Here is a 24,295-nt window from a genome sequence, read left to right on the forward strand (position 1 = left end):
TCAAATCATGAATCAGAGAAAAAATAAAAATACAACAGCATAAAGTTGCAAGTAGAATAGTAGGAGAGATTAGAATGTTGTGCATGCTTTTAAATACATATATCCTGTTTACTGAAGCCTATCACAGCTTCTGGTGTTATCAGAACAATCAGTGTGCTGGCATTAGAGATGGTTTGCATTCTTTAGTGTAGAAAAGCAAGATAAAATTCTTAAAGTGGATAGGTAGTTGTGAGCTACCCGCTTATCTCAACTACTGAAAATAAATAGTGCACTGATTTTTCTTTTGTACATCCCTTACCTCTAGGTATCAACAGTCTAAATATAGTCTCATTATTTTAATCTCTTCTTCCTCTTAATAGTTTTTGTGTTCTCAGAACCTCCTGTTTTAAGAGGTATTGATTCTTTCTCTTGACTGTTCATGGAAACAGAATTTCAGCACATCTGCTTTTCTGCAGAGAACAGTCTTTTACAGATGCTTCCAAACTCTCTCCAGCAGCATGAGGTTAACCTGAGTTTCTTTAAATCTCTTGCATACTTGCTTATCCCAGACTGTACAATGAAAAATGAACAGCAAAGCAAGCATAGTTGTCCTGTCTGAAATTAAAAGCAGAAATACTAGTGTAAGAGTGGGAGAAAATTTCTCCCTTACTCTGTCGTAGTTACCAGCTGTACAGATTTAGCTTGAAATGATGACATTTATCTGTCTGTGGTGTTAGCAGCATCACCTGTCTAATTAAATGCAAGCTGTAAAAAGTAACTGATCTGTTTTGAGCTTGTAATTTGCTGTCTTATATGGAGGTTATTTCTACAGTACAGATAAAATTACTGTTTGACCCCTTAACTGCAAGTTGTGTTTTTGTTTACAAAAGCCGAAGCTGACTTTATGTCAGCACATCAAGTGCAGAATTGATCTTGTTTTTCTGGTTAAGTTTAGAGAAACATAAAAATTCTTCGCAGTCTCAGGTTAGTCTAGTACAGGTTCTTGTACTAAACATTTCCTTGTTGGTTTATTGCAATATGAGGAAAAATCTTTGGTTAATAATCAAGCTAGAATATTCTTATTAGCCATAATCTTCCTTAAGGGTAACTACCTTTCTCCTAGTTTCTAGATATTAATTTGTTTTAATGGAGAGAACTTCCTGAATGAGGACTAAATGGGAGCATGGAATCTTAATGTGCCGTGGAGAACCTGAAACAGCAATTCAGCATGAGTTTAAGATTGTACAGAGCCTCAAGTGGAGATCCAGTTACTTCCACAGATAATGAGGCCAAATAAAGTATTTTTAAAAAACAGAGTATATTCCTTTGAACTACTTAAAATTGTGGGGGAGAAAACAGCACTGACTTGGAAACAATTTCATGAGTTGTGGAAGCTGATCTGTCCCAGTCTGTCCTAGTTCTCCTTTTTTCTACACCATTGGCTACGTGTTCCTACTCTGTCCTTTGAACCAGCTCTCACAGTAATGCCCTCAGCCAGTTGACCAAATGCCCCAGAAAAAAAACGTGTTGTGTGCTCATGGGCTTTTTCTTTCTGGACAAGTTGGTGTGAAAAACTAGTGCCGAGGCGAGGAAGGGGATAGTGGTGGATGGCCAGAGGTTGGAGGAGGACTGGACAGTCTAGGTTGTCTTGAGTTGATCTTGAAAGCTTACCTGAGTTTTGTGAGCACCATATCTGGTTCTGAAATAGATAGTATAGTATCATTAAAATGGTTAGAAATTTCTAGAGTTTCTTTCCTTTCAGGTAACAAAAACCTTTCAAAACAACAATATTCTTTGCTGGCCTTAAATATTTATGCAACTGTTGTAAAAGTTGCTATTTCAGCTATAAATGCTGTTTTTTCCTTGTTTAAGGAAAATATGCAGCTTGCTAGCAAAGCTACATGGACACTTGAGTGTCAGACTCTGACTGCTTAAGCAGCTTAAGAAGCTTAAGAATCTAAGTCTAAAATTAGAAGTGTGATATATGCCACAAATCAGAATAGTGTGGTGTTACGCACATTGTAAAAAGATGATAGTTTGCTATCCATCATTTCCATTTGAGGGAGAAACTGTGGAATTTAAATGCCTTTTTTTTTTTTTGGTTTAGACTTAAGCAGTAAACAATATAACATCAACACTTCTTCACTAACCAATCTTCCTTTGGAAAAAAAAAAAAGAAAACAAAATCACCACTTCACCCTCTTCCCTTGAGCATTGGTATTTTATTTTTGATGTTCCCTTTCTGTGGGTGGAGGACCGTTCTCACAGGGACTTCCTCCCTAGTCTCCTAGTCTGGACTTCCTTTCCTTCCTTCCTTCAAGGCTTTTGTATCATGCCATGTTGTCCAGCTAGATGTGATTAAATACTTCCTTAAGGCTACTTATATTACTGTGAATTACTTTAGGTGTTCCATGGAAACTACACTACAACTGTCTCGAACCTACAAATTAGAGTTGGAAACTCCTTGTGAACTCAACATAGCCCCCTATAACTGTTTCAACTAGCTTAACTTCACTCTGTACAAATGTCGCCCTGGTCTAGCCCAAACTTCAGGATGTTCCTTCCCTGCAATCCCTGCTCAGTAATTCAAGCATCATTCTTACCTTTCTTCTCTCCCCCTCTATGCTGTTTGCTCTTGTTCATGTGTATGAAGCTTTTTTACCTTTCATTCATAGATAAAAGCTTCAAATCTCTGCAGTCTCTTTTCCTATTCAACTTTGTTACTACATCTATAGCTTTCAGGGTTATAAAACCATGTGACAATTTGGGTTGAAGAGGTCCTTAAGATTATCTCATTCCAATACCCCCGCCATGGGCAGAGACACCTTTTGCTAGCCTAGGCTGCTTAAAGCACCATCCAGTCTGGCCTATGGGTTAGCTAGAGTCTAATTGTGTGAGTATTATGGTAGAAATTCCCCATTTTATAACAGTTCCAAAGCACTTGAGTGGTCTGTTTGTTTTCTCTGCTTAACTGAAAGGGAGAGAAACTAGATTAGAGGACTGCTGTCTGTTTCCTGCGACTACCTAGCAAAATGGCCCAGAACATGTCTCTAGTATCTTAACAAGATCAACTGCAAAAGTTCTAACAAAACATAGAGAAACTCCAAATGTGAGAAATTCCAATCTGAAGCATGTGGAACTTCAAGTAATATTGTTTTTTAATAGCTGAAGGTCATGCTTTAGAGGATAGGAATAACAATTAAACCATTAGAATCCCTTAAGATTTAAAGTTACCTAGAAGAACACCATTGGAGGTTACTGCTGGTACTGTCTCGGTAAAAAGGAAGAGAAGGCATATTGTGAAGAGGACAAGGAATGAGAGTTGATCTACAATATTGCCTTTTAGCTTTGTAATCTTGCACTAGATCTCGGTCACTCTTTACTCCAGTTTGTAGAAACTAATGCAACTGAACAAATGTACGTTCCTCAGAATTTTAGTGTACAGTCAACCTTCTTAAAGGTGGTGGAGGTGCTTGGCACCTCTGATCCAATACTGGCCTGTTGTGTACATTAGTGGTGGGTTTTTTTCTTTTTCCTCCTGAAAACTTCAGGACTGTTTGCTTACATGCATTAAGTGTTGTCTTCTCTCCCTGTAAAATGAGCAATAGTAAACTACTATTTTGGATAAGTTGATGATCAACTAAATACCGTTTCACAAAGTCTTCTAATCCACTGCTGGAAAGCAGTGCGTCATTCGGATTGCTGTAGAAACTCCTGAAAGTAATGAAAAAAAAAATGGAAGTGGGCAGTGTAAGATATGTAACCAACTTCCTTTTTTTCCTACTCTTTTACTATAGACTATACACATTGATTTTGCAGTCTCATTGAAACCATCCTCATCTGACTTCTTTACTTGCCACCTTTCCTTTTTCCCCTTCCCAGAATCTCATTGTTGAAAGTAAAAACACACTTTCAATGTACTTTCTAAGTACTGCATAAGGTAGACAGATCAATCTGATTTAACAAAAAGGTGTATCCTTTTTTTTCAGTGAAATAGATACAGAAAGGAACAAAAACATATGAAGAAATATTTAAATGTATAGGCTGTAGTAAATTAGTATAACTATGTGGAAGTTCTCACTAAATAGTTTTATAAACAGATTTCACATGAAGAAAAAAAGCTTAAATTAAATCTTGAGCTCCTTTCATCTGTTAATTGATGACTGAGCGCATAGCTCTTACTGGCAGGAATTATCCCTAATTAAAAATAAAGTCCTTGAAATTCTGCTTTACCTAGGTTACAGAGTGAGCAATTCTCCCTTCATATTCAAACTTTTGCTTGTAGGCTTAAAAAAACTGCTCTAAAACAGTTGTCAAACTGAGGGTACCTTCCTTTTTCATGTGCACTCACGCAATTGCTCTCCTTAAAAAAAACCCCACATGACTCATGATTCTGTGTACTTTAGTGGCAAGAAATTTGAAATTTTTGAGCTAAGAACTCCTGTCACATTTGCTTGTGAATTGCATTTCGTCTAGTTTCTGAACTGGAGCTCTTAGAGAATGTATTTCAGCAGCTGGTAAAAATGAAATGGCCTGCCTTCATGAAGTCAAACCTAGAAAAAATTACAGAACAAACCACCTCAAAACCTTACTGTAAAACCAGCAATATTGGCTCAAATGTTGAACTGGAAGGCTGAAAATATAATTGAACAAAACAGAAAAATTCTTGATGTTAGGTTGTAGCATCTTTTCTTGGAAAATGGGTATTTATGTCTAAGTAGTCCACTTCTGCAAAACACAACCTACTGCTTAAGGTAAGCAGGAGGATATTTCTGCCTGTGAACATCTCCTGACTTGTTTGAGAATATGGGATTGTATTAACTAGGTAACGGCTTTACCACTCCATCATTTTGGTGCTGGGTATGCAGAAGCAGAGATAAAGATAGGAAACACTGAATTATGTTTGTGGAATCTTGCAGTGGCCTTGAGTGTAGCTGAAAGTTGGCTCCAGGGATGTGAACATACAGCTGGAGGAATTTTCATCTGAGTTCTTCAGTGTGGCCGCCTTCATACTTAACGGGCTGCAGTTCTGTTATGTCTGCTTCTGCCATCTGTCACGCTTCAGCTCTCTTCTCAATCATTAAAGCAGAGGAAGGAAGGAGGGAGACCTTTGAGATGCAGTTGATTTGATGGTATACCGTGCTACTTAATGAAAAGCTTTGTGCCTAAAGTCAGACAAGCAAAGTGCCATTTGCATTTTTGTACAGGTTTTCTATATGGGATGGTAAGCATCAGTAAGTGGACAGTTCTTCATATTTCAGATGTTTTGTGGAAAAAATTTTGCTGTGCTCCATAAGAGGATTTAAATTCCTCCCAAATTGCTTTCTGTGACCATAGCAATTTTATTAGAAGAGGAGTCAAAAGCCTGGGGTATTACCAAATACATACAGTTTCAATTTGCACTTCACAAGCCTTTACGCTGCAACTTAGCAGCCCAAAGAAGGGTTTAGGACTTATCACTCTGTTCCTACTGTTTCACTCTTGATGTCTTTTCTTCAATGAAGTTTATAGGAATAAGCTTATTTAAAACACCTTTAAGCTACTTACCTCATAGTAAACAAGTGTCACCAGAAATCAAAGCAATCATTCATCATATTAACTTCTTTGAAATGTGTTTTGTTCTCAGTACAGCAGGTTATTTATATGCTGACTAGTCTTTTCTGTGTCAGTAATTGCACTTATCCTCTAATTTACATATAGACTATCTATTTGCATATTACATGAATGTTATGGAAAATAAAAAGTTCAGATTGCCCTTTTTTACCTTGTTTTAAATCAAAATCTACTTTTTGTTTTGTTTGAGGATTTTGCAGCTCTTGTAGCGTTACCTTATTTATCCACTGTTAATCTGGTTCTTGCTCAGTAGATCAAAGGGAAGCAGGGGAGTGGGCATGGTGATATTTGGTCAAATGCTGTCAGAAGCCTTTAATGGTTCTTTGACATGACTGTTGGTATAGTGCAAGTGAACTCGTAAGAGAGGGAATAGGTAATATGTCACACTGTGTAAGTTCTGAGAGCTACGATTTGTACCTGAGTCTCAGTTTCCATGTTAATAACTTAGATATTTTCATGCAGAAATTTTCCAAAGTGTACAAAAGCTGTGTAAATGCATTTTTAAGGTATAAGTCTCATTACCTAGAGATATAGTCCAGACACACCAGTGTCCATATTTCCCATTGGTGTCTCTTCAGTTCTCTTGTCCCCCTTACCTGCATGAAAACTACTTGCATGAAATCTTTAACTCTGTAATTATGACAAAATCTGTGTGTATTTTTTGTCTTGGTATCTGTAAACACTGATCAGATTATAGTGTATAGAACAAGGCTGGTAATTCAGATACAAGCCAAGGTAGGGGGGTGGTGGGAAAGGAAGGGGCACAAAAGGCAGCCTACGCTCAATAACTGGTTAATTGTGTGAGCGGCAAACACTTTTTCTTGAGTGGAATCTTGGTTTAGTATGTGACAACTCACCTTAATGACGAAAGGACTTTGAACTCTGTCTGGTGGCAACTTCAGAGTCCTTCTGAAATCCTTCTGAAAGAGATAAATTTTTGTAAGCAGGATTAGGTAAGTGTATGCACTGCATGATAGTTAGAAATTTGAGTTATGCATGTTTGGTAGCCTCCTCCACGCATGTTTAAAAGTAACTTTTTTTTTTTTAATTTAACCACATGTATTTCTTGTTTTTGTTTTTTGTTTTCCTTCCCCCAACAGCTGGCTTACCCCTTGGTGTTCTAAACTTGGCCAAAATAAAACCGTATCAGAGAGGCTTTTTCTGTAATGATGACAGCATCAAGTATCCGTTCCATGACAGTACCATCACATCCACTGTCCTCTACACAGTGGGGTTCACCCTGCCCATTTTCTCTGTAAGTAGCTAATATATAGGGAGCTTTGGTGATGGGAATAAAATGTATGCCTTCCAAGAGCTCAGCACTGTAACTGTGCGTTGAAGACAGTCTATACAGGCAAAATCCCGTATATGTATAGTCATATGCATGTGAAAGGTGCTATTGCTACTCTGTTTGCACAGAAAATCTGGAACTAATCTCTAACTGCTAGTGTTGCTAATTTCATTTGTTTCAGGAGCAGAAAAATGAATTAGTCTAGGCTTTGTTCATTGGAGAGTAAAATGGCTTCCAAAATTCTATGGTATAAACACATCTCTCGCTCAGAATGGGTTAATCTGTTAACTTGAACACCTGTAATGTTAAAACTTGGCACTATAGTGGAGTGCACATACCTATAAATAGTGACTGTTGCTTCCATATACTTTTTACAGAAATGAGTCTAATTTTGACTCAGTGGGTTTTATTAGGTTTAAAAGTAATGTGATGACTCTTTAAACCCTTCAAAATGGGATGCAGAGACTGAAAATCTAACTGCTAATAGAAAAGAGGCTCAGTGTTTTCAGGACCACATGATTTTGACAAAGAATAATTTTATTCTTTGCTAGGTTTTTCTAACAATATTTGAAGCCTGGTTGTATCCCAGTTTTTAGTAAGGTTTTGATATGACTTAAAGAACTAAAATTTAACCATGGAGAATAGTCTTGAACCTGAAACTACATTGTGTTTCTGCTTGTGGTAGTTGACCAAGACATATGAAAGATGATGGTAATATTTGCTCTGATAAATAAGCTAAATTGAAGAACTATATGAAGTGGTTTAAGGATGGAAGCAGTCATTTAAAACAAGTAAACAGATACCTGCAGAACCTCTACATGCACTATTCTAGTTTTCCCTTAAATCCTTATTCATTAAAGCTTGCATTAGACCTGTGCAGTAAATTGAAGGTTGACACAACAACACTAGTATAGTTTCACTATTAAAGAAAGTAATTTGAAGTTTGTCATTTTGAGAAGTATATATATGTTCCGCATACCTTTGGGAAAATTTCCACTGGGTTTCCTTTGTACTTTAATAGGTAAGTGTACAGGTGAACTATCAGTTGTACCTCTGTGCACTTTTGGACTTTTAAAGAGGTGTTCCAGTTGCAGTTTGATAATCTGTTGAATTGCTTGATATCTTATCTTCCATTAAAAGAAGTTGTTAATGTAATGTAAAGTCAGTTAAGAGTGTTTTTTTTTTTCCTGGCTCTAAAGCAGTGGAGCAACTTCTGATTTGGAGCTAATTCAGTTAAGTCTTAATATTTAAAGACTAGTATGGACTATAAAAAATTTATATATAACCTTTGTAGTTACAACTTAAAATTAGATGTGTCAGTGATTGCAGTCTATTCTGATATTTTTCTGCTATGATACTTTTGTAGGAGTCACACAGTGAATTTTCATTGCCTGGCTTTGTGCTTGGGCCTGGAGTATATAATTGGAACAGTCACTTCTGGTCTCCATGCTGAGAGGTTTAAGAAAAAATTCTAAAGCACTTTTAGTTCTGTTACAATGCAGCCTAACCAGATCATTTCCTTTTCAGTCTTAACACTTTACAGAGCTTAAAGCAATTGCTCTCTGTAGTTAACATTCTAACCTTGCTCTCTTAATCTACATTTTAAATTTAGGGAACTCTTTAGTCTCATGCAGCACGTGAAAATATTCCATGGCTACTGAAAACTAAGGGCTAGGATGAGCTCTGGAGCTGGAGAGAATGAGATATAGAATATTACAACTTCCTGAGTTGAAAGTAGGATCCCGTTGAAGGGATAATAATAATCAAGGCAAAAGCTTGCCTTTATTAAGAATGGACAGGGAAAGTTGATCAGTCTGGGATTCTGACATTCAGACTTGTTTTTTGTTTTGGTATGACTCAATCAAGGCTTTAGACCTTTTTCCCAGGCAGTTTAAGTTTTTGGAAGTAGTGTGTTCCAGACTTAATATCCTCACCAGGGACATAGCTTACTCATGACAGATTATTGGGCAACAACACTGATTATCCCACATGTAGTAAAAAATGTTGTCCTGACATGAGACTTTACTGAAAGGAACAGAATTCGCAATGAAGGAATCGATGGTAAAAATTTGGTCTAATAGTATGTAAAAAGTTGATCAATTGCACTTTTGTGCAAACTTGCTTTCCCTCAAACATGATACTTGTTCCTAAGTAGTTGCACTTACACCTGTCTTACAGACTGTCATATTGTAAGAGAGAAGAACTTGTGGTAGCAATCTAAGGAAAGCAAGAAGAGTCATCTGCAATGTGAAAAAAATAGTTAATTGAGTAGTACAGTGATTGTAGCCCTTTCCCATAGCATTTAACAATGTACAGGTATTGCTGTTTGCTTATTTATACCTTAGTCCCTAAAACCTCATGAAATATAAGCAGAAATGCTCAAAGTATTTTCAGTGCACATGTCCCTTGCTGTTTTATCACCTTGCTTGTCTTAAAAGTGTAGTAAGAAGTGACCTGAACATCTCGCTATATAATAATAGTAAAAGGTCTTGTTTGGTTAAGTTGTTGGGGTAGGTCACAGTGGTATATAAAATAACTTAAAAGGAGAAAAAAACCCCAAACCAGACAAACAAAAAAACCCCCACAATACCCAAAAGCCTGCATAGATATTTTATTATTAAGCCTCTGTGCTAAAAAGAAACTTGACTACATGAACATTGATTTGTTTTGGTACATTTTATGGAGATTTACAAGATGTGTTAGAAACTCTTGGGAATCTTAAAAAAATAAAAAAAATAAAAATAATATTCTTAGAGACTGTAATTCTGTTTATAGCTCTGAACCCTTCCTGTTACCATTGACACTTACAGAATGCAGGAAGAGCTTTCTGATTCTTCTGCCTTCCCAAGTCTTTACAGAGATGTTTTGAAAGTAATTCTGTATGATTTAAAGGTCATGACCAGTTGGGGGTTAGTGTCCATAGATTGCAACTCTGGGAATATTTTCAAATGTACTTGGTCTGGCATTTTTGATTTTTAGCTGTCTGCATGAGACAGCTTTTTCAAACATAAATGACAAATTAAAGTCGTTTTTTCTCTTGAAGTGAGGTCCAACCATGTCAATTTGTAGATGTCCCATTCAGTTGGTCTTTTCTGGTGACTTCACCTCCAAGTTGATTTTCTCTTCCTCCAGTCATCTTGTTTATTCAAACTGCTGCCTTCACTGACACTCCTGCAGCTTCCCTTAGACTTGAGTAGGTCAGAGTAGGGGAGGGAGAAGCACAGAGCAAGGAAAACCTCTGAAACAACGTTTTTACCAGAGGAGCAGAACAACAGTGCAGTTTGAGTGTTACCGAGTTTCATCTGCTCCCTGGACTAAGTTCTGAAGAGGGTTTCTGCAGTTTCCTGCCAAAGCTTTGCCTGACAACTCAGTTTGGGAGCTGAATGTTCACAACCCACTGGTGGGTTTCTATTATATGATGGAGTCGTGTGTCAGATGATAAGAGTTCAGGTCTTCTAACTCAGCCAGTGCACTGAGTTTCTGGGAAACTAAGTAGTTTGCCACAACTTGCTACTACCAAAACAGGTAATACAAATGCTGATGTTCCTGCCAGGGGACGTGTTTGTTAGTAAACAGCGCTTTGATTAAGTCACTTCTCTTGGATGACCTCTGCTGTTTGGGATTTCTTTGAGACAGAACATGATGAGCCTGTAGGACTTAATTTTTCCACCTTGAACACATCCCAAAGATATCTAGGTACGCAGGTCACATTGATTCTAATTAGTTTAAACAAAACAAACAAACAAAAGGCAAAACCAAAACATTCCTAAGTTTGGTTTGGCAAAAGCTAATGTCTTAAGTATCTCTATGCCTTCCCAAAAGGGACCTACATAGCTTTGCTGGTGTGCCAGCTTTAACCTATGAGATATTAGGCTTAATGTTTCTGGCCATGGCTCCTTATACCAGTGTTCTGACCAAAAGTCTCTGCTCCTACTGCTTAGCACTGTCATACTTTGGAGGCAATTTACTGATTTCTTTTCTGGCAAAAGAAGCTAATCTTTTATGCTCTGCTGGTGAAAGGGATTACTTTTGCAGGGAAACTTTGATTGACAGGACCTATTTGATTAATCAAAATTAGCATTTACTGGGCTAATTTGTCTTCAGGGGCAAATGTAGTTACTACTGTGGTAGAGATTAATAAATCAGGGAACTAATTTATTGAAGACTGTTAGATTGGTGCATGTGCTCTTCATTTTTTCAGGAGTGTCAAAGCTTTATGTCTCTCTCTGATAAGTTTTGCAACTAATTGAAATTAAACCTGCTGTTTAATCCATGACAGTGGATTTCAACTTAATTTTTAGATTTCAGGTTGCTTATAAGTAAATTTTTTTATGGTGGTCTTCTTACCTGGTAAACCTTTTGAAGAGGTTCGTGTGTTATCTTCATTGTTTTTTGGTGTATTTATGGCATTGAAAACCTTTTTGGGCAATGTTGTTGAACTTCATAATCTGTCAGAAACTTACCCACTGTTTTCTGGTGTCAGTCACATCTGTTCTCATCCTAATGCCTTTGATACACCGGGAAAATGGCATATTAGGGCTAAAGGCAGAATTTTTTTAGAAAATCTCATTAATTAGATCTGTATATTCAAGTTATTACTTCACCAAAATCTAAAGAAACTAAAGTCATGGGATTAGATAAGGAATCCTTAAATGCATACATAATTCATTGGACTCTGAGAAGTGGACAATAGGAGTTAGTCCTTCTTGACCTTTGCAAGGGAGGAAGGTGTCAAGTAGAGCTCTCCAGGAGCTTGCCCTGTTCAGTATAGTCATAAATGCCCTGGAAGGGAGTATGTGCAGTGAGGCAGCAAAGCAGGAGACTCAGACAAATAAATACAAAAGGTGGCAGTAACATAGCTGGTGAAACATGGTGTGGGATGTCAAGGGATATCCTTCCTGAGGAGTTAGGAAAGGACGATTTGAGGAGGGTGTCAAATCTGGTGTTCTCTCTTTGGAGTGGTAATAGTCAACTTTTAGTTCTATGGAGAGATCAACTTTGTGCCCTTTGTAGCGAAGAAACTTAATCAAGATTAGAAATTTGGAAAGAAATAGACCTATGTTATACAGGATATTTATGGAAAGAACTCTAAAATCAGTCAGAAATCATTCCACTTCATGAGGAAATCTAATCCATTATGCTTTATGAGTCAGACTTTTGGACAAGTGTATTATAATTGCTTAAAATACTTAGTCTTACCAGTTGAGCTGCTTACATTTCTACCTCATATGTTCTGACTGAAATACTTCAGAAGCCTATGTTTCTCCCTATATCTTTATTATCAACTGTGTTTGTAATTCCTTAATTCTTGGTTGCTCATTGGATTAGTATTGCTCTTTTTTTTTCTGATACCAGCCTATGCAATTGGCTGACTTACAGCCCTTGGATTCTGCTGAACTATACAAACCCAAACTCTTCTCATTTTTGAGATGAAGACTGTACCCTAGTAGTCCTTTTCTGTCTTCATTTAGGATGGATGAATTGAAATGTGTTTGCCAATTCTGATTAAGTATTGTTTCAGAAGAAATTTTTGTCAGCTGGTTAAAAGTGTTAATGCCTTTGGAAAGACTTGTCTAGTGATCACACTCTTACATTGATTTACAGCAGCCACAGGAAGCAGATGTTATTTTCCCCCTACTATTTTGAACTGACAAGTTCCCAACTCAGCAGAGTTGTTTAACCTTCAAGTGCATGACTCTGAACTTATTACTGCACAAATCCCCATCTGTTCTCTTGCTTCAGTCTTTGAGTTGTTTTGCTGGCAGAACTGGCTGGCCTTGATCTTCTACTGTATCAAAGAATTGCCAGCTCCATCAACAGTACCCCTTCTAGTTATTCATTAAGGATGCATATGCACTGCATAACACTGGCTTGTTGGCTTTATCCTTGAGATTACCCTACAGGTAACCTCTTCCCAACCTTATAATTTCTCTTCACATAAATGTTACCATTTTCCCTTTAGGCAATTTCTTCACTGTGTTACAATTGACTTAAAAGATGAAGTATACATCAGGGATCTTTTTGGTGTTGTCATATGGGAAGTATTCAGTAGAATGCCTTTACTGCTTCTTTGCTCCACTTACTATGTAAAAGGAGTACTTGAACTCATCAATTTCTTCTGCTTTCAGGTAAAAATTCTCTATTTTAATGTGCCAAACTCTGCCCTTAGAATTTGGAGCTTGTTTAGGAGCAAAATGGATATTTGTAGAAGCTTTCTTTTAACTTACTGTGACAATGTGACTGTGACACATGGGCAGGATTTCTTTTCACAGTGAACTGGTGTTGAATCTTTGCTGCTTTTTCATGAGAAACTACTGTGGATAAATCCTCTGTCAAAGCGCACTGCCCCCTTGTATTACTATTAAAATTTCTTCCTCGGTTATATCTGTGAAATTAGAAATTGGCGTTAGTCAGAGTTGTAGCATTATGAAGTCAAGTGTCATTTGGTATCTTCAGTTGTATCGAGTCTTCCTGTACCAGGAGCTTTGATGCTTAGGAAATTGCTATTGTGATGTGAAACCTTATTCTTGTCTTCTGATATCATGATATTTGTCAGGGTGAAAAAGTAACACATCTATCACACCTATAGGGAAACCCTACTATTGTACTTACTATAGTGAGAGGCTTTGCCTTTTTATCACTTAGGCCAGTTCATATGCTTGTTTATCCTGCTTATACTAATGAAAAAGCCAAACTATTTCTCTCGCCTCTTTATTGTCTTAAAGCAAGAGGGACTTTCATTGCAGTAAGTATTTAAACTATATATTTGACATAATTTTGATTTTAGAAATTAAAGCACTTTGAAATCCCACAAAACCAGATTTTGGTGATTCATTTAGAACAGAACAAAATCCTAAGTACTGTGGGAAGTTTTTCTTAATAGTTTCACTTGCCAGAAACAATTACTTCCCCTCTGGTTTGACTTCTACTTTACTCTGCCCTTTCACCAGCTAATAATAGTGAAGCCAATCCACAGGTGTTTAAAAGTAGTAAATTAAGCCAGCTATATGGAGCATGTTCTGAGGGATTAGGTATTGACATTGGAAAGTATTTTAACCAAAAAGACATCAAAAACCTGTATTGGCTTTTAAGGCTTATGACTGCCTTGGATTGAGCAAAAGGTAAATTACAATGTTGTAGTTCTGTGACTTCAGCTTAGTTTAACAGTGTAAAGTTAATCTGATCAGTTTTATTGTAATCTGTTTTTTAGAAATATAAACTTTTCTCTCAAGCTTTTATGGAGCATATCTCCTCTCAGCACTGAAATGTGCTTAGAAGAGCAATAAGACAAATAATTGGTGGAATTACTTCTTAAATCTCTTCTGCACTTGGGGGAAACTGAAGAGACACTATGACATTCACTATGTTATGTTTTTTTAGTGGTAGTGTATTTCAGTGCATAGGTCTTCCAATTAATGGTTGCTTAATGGTAACTTAATGGTTACCTGGTAGATACCTGATACTTTAAGGCTCAGAGTAAACGAGGTGTAAAGAAGTTATGAAAGAGAAGACATTTTAATAACTTGACTTTAGCTGGTTCATACATGCTTACAAAGCAAAACAAAACCGAACCTTGAGTTGTTTGGTATTTTGTTTGCATGATCTGGTTACAGGAAGATGATGTGAGCAATTACAGGCTAATTACATAATAATCTCAATATTGATGAAGAGTGAGCATACGCACAGATATGAAACAGCTTCACTTTGCATGGAAAAGCACAGATCACTGCACAAGGGACTTCATTCCCCTGATCCATGTACCTTTGCTTTCCATTTCTGATTTAGCAGCTGGCAATTACATTAAAAAATGCTCTCTCTTCTCTCTTCTACCATTTGAATAACCCCATCTCTCTGAAAATTTTCAGTCTTTCATCTTGAGAAGCTGAAACATTCAGGAGTGGGTAAGAGGAAATGAGGAGTAAGCCACCACGAGACCATTATTCATAGAGCAGGTCTTTAAAAAGGGTGATGCGGAGCTAGTGATATGATGTCAGTGATGCTACCCAATTGTAATCACAAGTATTTGTGTCAGTGTGCTGAAGTTGTGATAAGCATTTTTTTAGGGTGAACTAATTTTGGAAAGAACTGCTTTGCAGTGATAATCCAAACGAAGTATTCTAAAGAAGTAAACATAGTTAAGAAACTCTCATCTGTGTATGCTTAATTATCCAGTTTTGGAGATCTAAAGAATATACTTTTCTCAAATACACAGTCTTGAATCTTGATGTCAGTATGTATGCAGGGCAAAGGATGAAGCTGTCATTCCATACTTATCTTACAGAATAAATGGTGTTGAAAACACAATGGCATTATGTTGATAAGTCACCTTCCCTCATCGTGGCTGCACATGTTTCTGTCTCTTCCCTTAGTCAAGTCAGCTAAATACTAAACAACTGATGATATATCATGACATTTGTCACAATACCAATATAAGGGAAGGGCAAAAATGAAGTCTGGGCTGCAGCATTTTTCAAAACTCTGCTATTCTTCCTATTAAAAGAGGGATTTTTTTTGCTGGTAGGAAAGGCTGTGTTTTTGCACTGTACTGCAGAGTCCAGCTCAAGGGCTCTGTGCTGGCTGGTGTCTGAATAGTGCAGTGTTTTGATGAGTCTCTGGCTTGGCTCTTAGCCCGTCCTTCTATCCTTCTGCTTTGTTGGTGTACTTGGATGGCTTCCAGAGCGAGGTCAGTTGTAGTCCTGCTGGCATAGAACTGGGAACAACCCCTCTTGACAGTGACAGTGGCTTTTTTCTGCCACTTTGAGGGGAGGTATTGTATACTATCGGTTTTATGACGGTAACAGTACAGAAGGTACATGATTCTTTACGACAGGCTTAGCTGGAATTCATGGGCCCATATGGTAAGCCTGTAGCTGCTTGGCTGTGGAATAAAGCTGTATCATTCATCAGAGTTCACTTCAAGGGAATTTCCACTTATGAGCAATTAGTTTGTTATTTGTTCTTCCGTGCCTGCTTTTTAACTGAAGTATTCATTTAAGTACTTGATGGTGTGAAGAACAAAATTGATACCAAATCATTGGTGAAGCCACAGTGAGTATCACTGGTGATGGTCCCAGGAGTCAGGCTTAGTTTGGAGGACCTCAGGAGTGAAAATAAAGGGTGAAAAGGTCTCTTCCCTAACGATTCTCTTGTTGCTTGGTTGATATCTTTGTTGTTGTTGTTCTTTCTTTTTCTCCTGTTCTTTGCAGTCTTTACTTTTGTAAGTAATAAGTGTATACACTTGTTTGGGGCTAGCTGTGTATGTGGAAAGGAAGAGGTAGGCTATGCCTTGGCACAGAATTCCTGTTGAGAGAACTGAGAACACAGCAGCACCTTTCACTGGTGCGAGGGAAGGGTGGAGGCTGTTTTTATGTTTCTGATCCCTTATTGGTAGATAGAAATGTTTCCCCCAAATAATTTTGGTTGTCTAACTCTGAAGTGGTATGCGTTTTATGTGCAGCACTGCTGAATTCTGAGCACAAAATCAAGGGCTTTTATGCCACTGGGCTGTACATCTCTAAGTTAAAGATTATTTTTTTGTTGAACATTCTTGGTGGTCACCTGCTTTTTTCCATACAACTATTTCTTTCTGGGACTGTTCACCTCTATACACAAACAGATTGTGTAAATGTTGTATGTGTGTCAGAGATGGAGGAAGAGAACTTAGAAATGTGATTCTGTTAGTTGGAGGTAATTTGTATCTTTTTTTGAGCTTTCTGTAAAAAAAGCTTTACCATTCAAATGTTTTGGTTCATGTTACGGGTATCTTGATGTGCAGTAGCATGCACGTCTTAATGTTGTGTCCTGTTGATATTAGATCGAGCCAAAGGCATCCTCTTTGGAAGAGAGTGGAATAAAATCTTCATGTCCTGAGGTCATAGGGCTTGTGCAGTGATGATGTTTTTCTAGGGAGCTGTCCAGTGTGTGTGGAAGTGAGGGGATCGCATGCATGTGTAATCTCCTTTTTTCCATATTCCCAAAAACTCCCTCTGCACTTGCACTCCCTGAGAAGCACCTCTCTTCTGCTTTCATGAAATTTAATTTATGCTCTTCTGGCTTGTAAAGCTGTCCAGAGAAGGTATACAGGGGCAACTGCTGCTCACTGGAATATAAAGAAATAATTTGATAATTGTGACAGTAGCAGCAGATTGAGCAATTTGGTGGTTGTCACTGAGCTATTTACTCAGTCACAGTTTCGGCCTGCTTCCATACTGGACGTGCTGCAAACATGAAGGTGAGAGGAATTTTGCCCTGCTATCCTTCATTCAGCAATCCTTCCTGGGAGCTGCAGAGTCAAGGCAGTAGTCATTGGCCAAGGGAAGTGCATAACCTTCTAATTTTCTGCATGCCTACTCCTCTTTATGCACTTCTCTTTGGAAATGCTGGGGTATAATCATCGCCAAAGTTTGTTTTGCTTTTGTAATGTATTTTGTATTCCTTTTTGCCAGCTGGCTTGCCTTTTGCAATTCTCAGTTCACGACGTACCCCCTTCCAGAGAGGAGTTTTCTGTAGTGATGAATCCATCCGGTACCCATACAAAGAGGACACCATTTCTTATAAGTTGTTAGCAGGAATAATTATTCCTTTCAGTATAATTGTTGTAAGTTCAACTTTTCTTCATTGCTTTTGATTTCAGTGGGGGTGGGGAAATGGGAGGAGGGGCAATCTCTTAATACAGACTTCTAAAACTGTATTCTACAAGATGTTTCAATCTCACAAACATGTCCTTAGACCAGGTGCTAAAGCAATAGAAATGGTGTTCTGGCAAAAATAACTAAAAGGTTTGCTTTAGTTGAGGTCTAACAGCTAGAATTACAGAACAGAAAAAGAATATGTTAGAACCTTGGAAATATGGTGGCTTAACTCTATAGTCTGAGAGAGAAAAACTTCTTTCCTTACCATATTATTTAAGAATAACACTAATAGTGTGTTGTGACTGTCTCAAGTCTTTTTATTTTGGGACCTGCTACTTTCAGAATATGGGTGTGCATGACCCATTGAATCAGCATTTTATCTGCTACAAAGTCATTGAGAATACTTCTGTGTGTGGAAGTGTAACAACAGATGCTAAGCTATTTAATAGAAAAGTATTATGGCTTCCAATCAGATCTTATCAAAAGCATAAATGGAATAAAAAGAATAAGTAGCTAGGGAGTATTTTGCTGTTTATTTCCCTGAAAGTCAGGATAAAACACCAGATCAAAGAACTGGAGAGACTGCCTCTGCAACTAAAGATTTGGGATCTCTCTTTGACCGCAGCTCCTAGCTCAGATGAACTGTCTCAAGCATATAGTGACTCTCTATCCTTAATATTTAATTATATTCTATCAACTGAACTAACCTAATAATTTACTATGTATGGACAAAAGTTGAGGTCCTGCTATTACTCTGTTAGCTGCTACCTCTGGCTTGTCTGAACCAGAATAAGCTAGTGAAATTCCTTAGCCTGGCAGAAAACAGCAGCTTTCTTTGAGCTACTATCAGTGCAAATGGCTCCAGGAAGAATACCGGTTCTGGGGCAAAAAGTGGTGGGTGCATGTCCTCATGAACAGAGTGGACAGTTGGACCTCTTCAGTTAGCCATTTAATGTCTTAAATCTGATGTTCCGATAACGGCCCTTCAACAGAGGCCTCAAGATCCTTGTCCAGATGTGCTAAAAAGCTTTAGTCTCCCCTTATAAATCTGTTGGGTGACATCCAAGCTCATCAGAGCCACACTTGGAGCAGAAATAAAACTCTTTTATGCCAAATAAGATTTTTAGGTGAATAAATATTTATACAGGTACATTTTGGAAATCAAAACTGAGAAGGTGCAGCAAGATGTAAACCTCAGTATTGACCAGCTGTTTCTCTGGGCTAGTGGGTTACAATCTGGAGGGATATTGTGGCAATCTTAACTCTGTCTTGTATGAGGACTACATGGATTTTTACCAAGGTTCCAACATAAAGGTCAACTTGCAGCTTGCTTGCTCTTGGGTGGAATTTTTTCATAACCGTAGAAACATGGGCTGAGAATTGAAATTGTAACTTGCCTGGTTTCCCTGTTCTTAGAAAAACTGCTTCAAAAACTTACAGAAATAGTTCTGGAGCAGATGAAATTTTGAGGGGGGTTGTGTGTTCTATTAACTGCCAAGGATTTTATGCTAAAGATGCTGCCATTTAAGATAGGACTTTTTTTTTTTTTTTTTCCACACTGTTACTGTTGTTGATAGTCAATATTACCTAAGAGCGTCAGTGCTTAGTCTCGACTGAAGCCCATATATCTTGTTATTTCATTTCTAGAGCAGTTAAAACAGACGAGTGAAGAAGAACAGAATAGAGCAAGGAGAGATTGATGTTTTGCCCTCAGTACTTGACTACCAGCCATTTGCAGCTCAGGGACTTCCTGACTCAGAAGAGGCTCCACTGAATATAGTAATTTATAATAGATGTATTTTCTTCGAAGTAATCCAATCTCCATTTGAGCCTGTATGAACATTATATTTGCAACATCAGGGACCATCTTTTAGTTGTGAAATCAGGCTTTTCTGTTAAGATTGCTTTGTAGTCAGATGGTAAAAGCAAATGTTGGTGTCCTTTACTCAATGCTCAGTGAGACTGAGTTGTCACCTCAGCTGAGGTAAGTGACCTTCTGACAGGTTTTACAGCAATGCTCTTTGAAAGGGATTCATTACTTACCAGTCATGTGGTATTAGTGCTCAGCTATCTTCCTTAAGAGATTACTTTCTGGATTTAGGTAGATTTTGTATGTACTTTACTGAAAGCTTTCTCAGCTGTGGTCCATGTTCTGGTGTTTCTCTGTTTCATGTCCATCTTTTGGACTGAATGGACTTTTGGTATGGATGGAGGGTGTAATGCTGCAGTGTCATCCATCTGATGGTGTTCTCTGTTTGCCTTCACGTGCAAAACCTCTGATAGCTACTGTGTGCCTGGGTGTCCATGTCTAAGTAATGGCTTCATTCACCAAAGCTCTGCTTTGCTGGGATCCAGGACTTGGCACCCTCCAGTGATGGACAGAGCCATAATTTAATTTTTACATGATTGTTAAAGATAACTATATATATATATATATACACACACATAGAGTCCCTCAAGCATCTGACCATCTGTATGAGCTGAACCTTTCTGTACAAAACAGGACGATCTGGTTTGATATCCAAATTACCTGGGGTGAAGTTTTGTACTTGATGTAAGAAAAACCTTCTGCAGGGAAACAGAATCAAATCTTTCTTGCCAACACTTGATGCATGTACCTTGGACATGTAGGGGGGGAAAAGCCCTTAGAAAAACCTCACTAATCCTGTCTTCTTATTCTTGTATTAATTTTCTTTTCTCCCCAAAGGATTTAATTTTCCCAAGGAAATAGGAAATGTCTTTGTTAAAACACCTGGCCTTTTACATCTGTAAATAAAGACTAGACCCTTCAGAGTAGTTTCTGGTTTTGCAAAAAACCTAACAAACTTAAAAGCATTTTGCTCAGCAGAAGATTAGTTGAAGAAGACTCAATGTAGAAGAAAGTTAAACTGGAAAAAATGTCTCTAATTAGGGTCATGCCAAGTAGTATGGGTAAATGTGATTTTTGAGAAGGCTTTGTTTTAGGAAGTATTCTGAAAATTATTAAGTTTAACATGAAGCAAGGTTAGGTAAAAGGGTGACTTTTTTTCTGCATGAGAGTAGTAAAGTTTGGACATGGTTACAACTGACTCTTGGAAAATTTAAATTTGCAGATTAATGTTTATAAAAAATTAATTTCTAAAACTGCTTGGCTGAGTATTAACAAAAATAGAGTAATAGAGTGATAGTCTTTGACTTGTTGTCCTTATTTCTCTTTCAGATAATCCTAGGAGAGACCCTCTCAGTTTTTTACAATAATTTGCACTCAAATTCATTTGTCAGAAATAACTACATAGCCACTATTTACAAAGCCATTGGAACCTTCATTTTTGGAGCAGCTGCTAGCCAGTCGTTGACAGACATTGCCAAGTACTCCATAGGTAGACTGCGTCCTCACTTCCTTGCTGTGTGCAAACCTGACTGGACACGTATCAACTGTAGTCTGGGTTACATTGAGAACTTCACTTGTCATGGGGATAAAGCAACAATCAATGAGGGAAGGTGAGTCTGACTAACCTCATATGCTTTTTGTATAACTTGTTTCTTAACTTGAAACAGTGAGTTTTGGTATTGGTTTCACCTGTGATGGTCATCAGTGTGGGATGTTTTCCCTGTCCTTATCTCAGGCCGTGAGCCTTTTGTTTTATTTTTCCTCTCCTCTATCTGGTTGAGGAGGGCAGTGATGGAGCAGTTTTGGTGGACACCTGGTGTCAATCTGCCACAAGCAGATAATCCTGAAATGAGCAGAATTTCATGCAGGTACTAAGTAGACAAATTGCAGTTTGTTCTTTGAGAGATTAAAGTGGAGGAATGTGTTTCATGTACACTTTTTTTGTATTACTAATAACCATAATTGTGTTTAGAAGACTTCTATTTACTTCTTCCTTATTTTATCATAAACACTTGTTATTGGATGGCCTGTGAATAGCCCTGCAGAGTCAGAATATCTGTTAGTGAGATATAATTCTTCTCTGTTCTAGCAAATGCATAATGTCCTTCTGAAGACTTGTAATGACCACTTTCTATATGACCATCAAATTCAGTTTGGAAAAAAGTCAGGGTAAAAAAGAAGGATTTTCATGAAATAAAACTGGGGGAGGGAAAGGACTTTTAACAGCATGTGTGCCAGAATTTCAAATGCTATTGATTTTTTGAAGATCTGACTTGTAGTAGAACAACCTTACAAACTGAAACAAAGAAGATGCTACCTCCCCTAAGATAAAAGGACTATCTTGGTATCTTGTCAACTTTGCAAATTCTAATGTGGTGAGTTAGTGAAGTAATTGCCAAAAATAACCCTTTAGAGTTTAAAAGAAGATGAAATGGTAACTTAAAACACAAGAAGGGAAACAGACAGATTACATTGTGGCAGAGGTAAAGTGTTTTCTTTTTTTTTTTTTTTTTTTTTTTTTGCTTCAGCTCACTGAAAGTGGTATTTATTTTTATTGTTCTAATACTATGTCAAAAGATGCTTGTCTAAGTTTCAAAGTAAATGAGTCTTTAAGCAAATTGCACATTCTCAGGTGCTTTGTGAAACAGTATCCTATGACTTTCAACATGAAAATGGAGACAAAATTCAATCTGTGCATGGCTCTGAGTATTTAGTTTAACTTCTTCATGAGTATAAAAATCCTTCTCAAATGTCAAGAGGGATATGGAGAAAATTTGAGTTGATTATGATGACTGTAATGGTCCTGAAATAAAATTTTCTGGGTTTTGGGATGCTGAAAAGCGTGAATGAGCTTATGGTTAAACAAAGAAATAGTTTTTTCTTGTATGAGAATAGAATGGGGGAACAGTGGCATAATGATCACTTATTTCTTGTTCCTACCCGTGCTTTGAAATCTCAAACTTCCATATTGGAAGCAAGATCTGTTTGTCATTTCTTAACTGATCAGCTGTTAGGTTTGTACTCCCAGCTACTGCTGGGTTCCCTTTTTCTGTTGCCCCTGTTTCTCCCTATAGAACGATGTGAAAGGCTTCACCTCTCTGATCAGAGCTTGCTTTGAAGTTCAGTTCAGTTCAGTTCACTTCAGTGTGAGCTCACCTGTGGGGCTTCTGCTTCCAGCTGAGGCTTTTCTATGCATAAGAAGCTGTAAACAAAAAATAGGTTAGTGAGTGGTTAAAAAGGGTTTGGATAGATTAGAGTGGGACATTGTCCTATGCAGGTGGATGACCTGGATGCAGTGACCCAGTAAATTATTCAAGATTTGGTGTGGAAATTCGGCCCTGCATCTGAAAGGGTGGTTTCCATGATCTTTGGTCATGTGCCTACAACAGGCCATGTGCCTGAGGTTATTAACCTTACAGTTAATAGCCCACTAAGAGGGGAGAGTTGGATTGCGGTGAGTTTTACAGCAATTTGGAAAAGGTCAGTAGGTTCTCAAGCTATCACCCAGAGGTGAATTTCTAGATTGGTTGGAAAAAATTTTTAGTGGCAAACTTAGTACCATCTAGTCCCACTTACATAAATTAAATTGGCAAGTAGAAGTGCAAAGAAGGAAGGGAGAGAGGACAATCATAGTGTTGCGTATAAAAGCATATGTTCTGAATGAGCCTATTATTCCTGTATTGTAGTAGAATTTGAGGTTAGTTTTGAAAATTTTTAGGGATTCATGCTTGGTTATATGGTCAAAAAGACAAATCTAATATTTGTTTACTATTTCACTGAAAGCAATGGAAACAGTGTAAAAATCCATGGTCTGCTTCCACTATGCATTGTTCTGATTAGTTATATCCTCCCTTCTCATTTCTTCTTATTTTATACTAATCCAGAGTATAAAATAGCTTTGGTATGCAGCATCCTTGAGTAGATCAGACCTAAGTGTGTGTTTGTGTGTGTTGAATAGATGGGTGTAAGATGGAAGTTTTCAAAGGATGCTTTTAGAAGTATTACAGAAGTTAGGTCATCAGCAATTGTTTCTATTTTCATCTTAACAGTTTAAAACTGGAGTTTGAAGTAGTTGATTTTTTCACACATAAATTAAGGAGTAAGCTTTGGAAATCTTCGTAGTAATGGAATGTGTAAGTTTGGGTTCCAAGTGGGTTCAAAATAGCATTTGAACAAACTTCTACAAGATTAAACCCAAGAAAACAACCTGTGTTTCTAGAAGCCTGTCAGTTGTGTTTGGAGGCTGAAAATGTTTTAGGCAATTGTTGCATATTATGTTCCAGTACTGTTTTATGTAAATCTGATGTTTTCAAATCTCTGTATGTGTCTACTCTGTTATAACACAGGGGTTGAGAGAAAGATAAGTAATCAGTTTTTATTGTTCAGCATTAAAAATAATATTAAAATACGTGTATTATTTTTTATTGTGAATATAAACCAGTGGGCTTAGGCTTGGTTATCTAAATGAGTCAAGTGCCCATGAGTTGTGGTTAGTTCTGGTAAGATTTCACTTTCTGATCTGAGCTTAGTAAAATAATTCTTGCTGACTTCTTCAGTTTAAAATAACTTCAGTTCTTCTTCACAACTTTTAGAGTGTGTCTGCATTTTGAGTACTACTATAGCGGTTAAACTAAGCTGAGGATCACAATCACAGTTGTGTGCTTAGTAAATTTCATTCACGTTTGTTGAAAGATGCATGTAAGAATTGGCATATATATACTTCACAATTTGTAGCACTTGCAGATCTCTGAAATATGCACAGAACTGGTTAAGTTAAAAAACTTCTAGTTAGATACTGAAACTGTATTTTTCTTCTGTGCCTCTTTGTAAGGCAGTCTTTCTTCAGGCAGTGTTTGGCATTTAATTTAATCTAGACACAGAAGCTTGCTATAAGCTACTTAATGGCACTTT

At 37.4% G+C, this 24,295-nt stretch overlaps 1 protein-coding gene across 3 annotated transcripts in view; it reads left to right on the top strand.

The window, feature by feature from the left end:
* The window catches only part of PLPP1 (phospholipid phosphatase 1), a 56,086-nt gene that overhangs the window by 9,740 nt on the left and 22,051 nt on the right, over positions 1-24,295 (top strand). Inside the window, exons 2-4 of one of the 3 annotated variants that reach the window (XR_003573073.1) lie at positions 6,693-6,847; positions 17,329-17,480; positions 20,714-20,994. Coding sequence is in view for 2 of the 3 variants with exons in the window: in XM_027900164.1 (XP_027755965.1) it covers positions 6,693-6,847; positions 20,714-20,994 (436 nt within the window). In the remaining variant the exon portion in view is untranslated. The remainder of the gene's footprint in view (positions 1-6,692; positions 6,848-17,328; positions 17,481-20,713; positions 20,995-24,295) is intronic. The other 2 variants (XM_027900164.1, XM_027900165.1) reach the window with 2 other exon arrangements.

Source organism: Empidonax traillii, unplaced genomic scaffold (genome assembly GCF_003031625.1).
Source record: "Empidonax traillii isolate 1590-97213 ecotype Southwest subspecies unplaced genomic scaffold, ASM303162v1 scaffold714:size326938, whole genome shotgun sequence".
In the NCBI taxonomy this organism is placed as follows: Eukaryota; Metazoa; Chordata; class Aves; order Passeriformes; family Tyrannidae; genus Empidonax; species Empidonax traillii.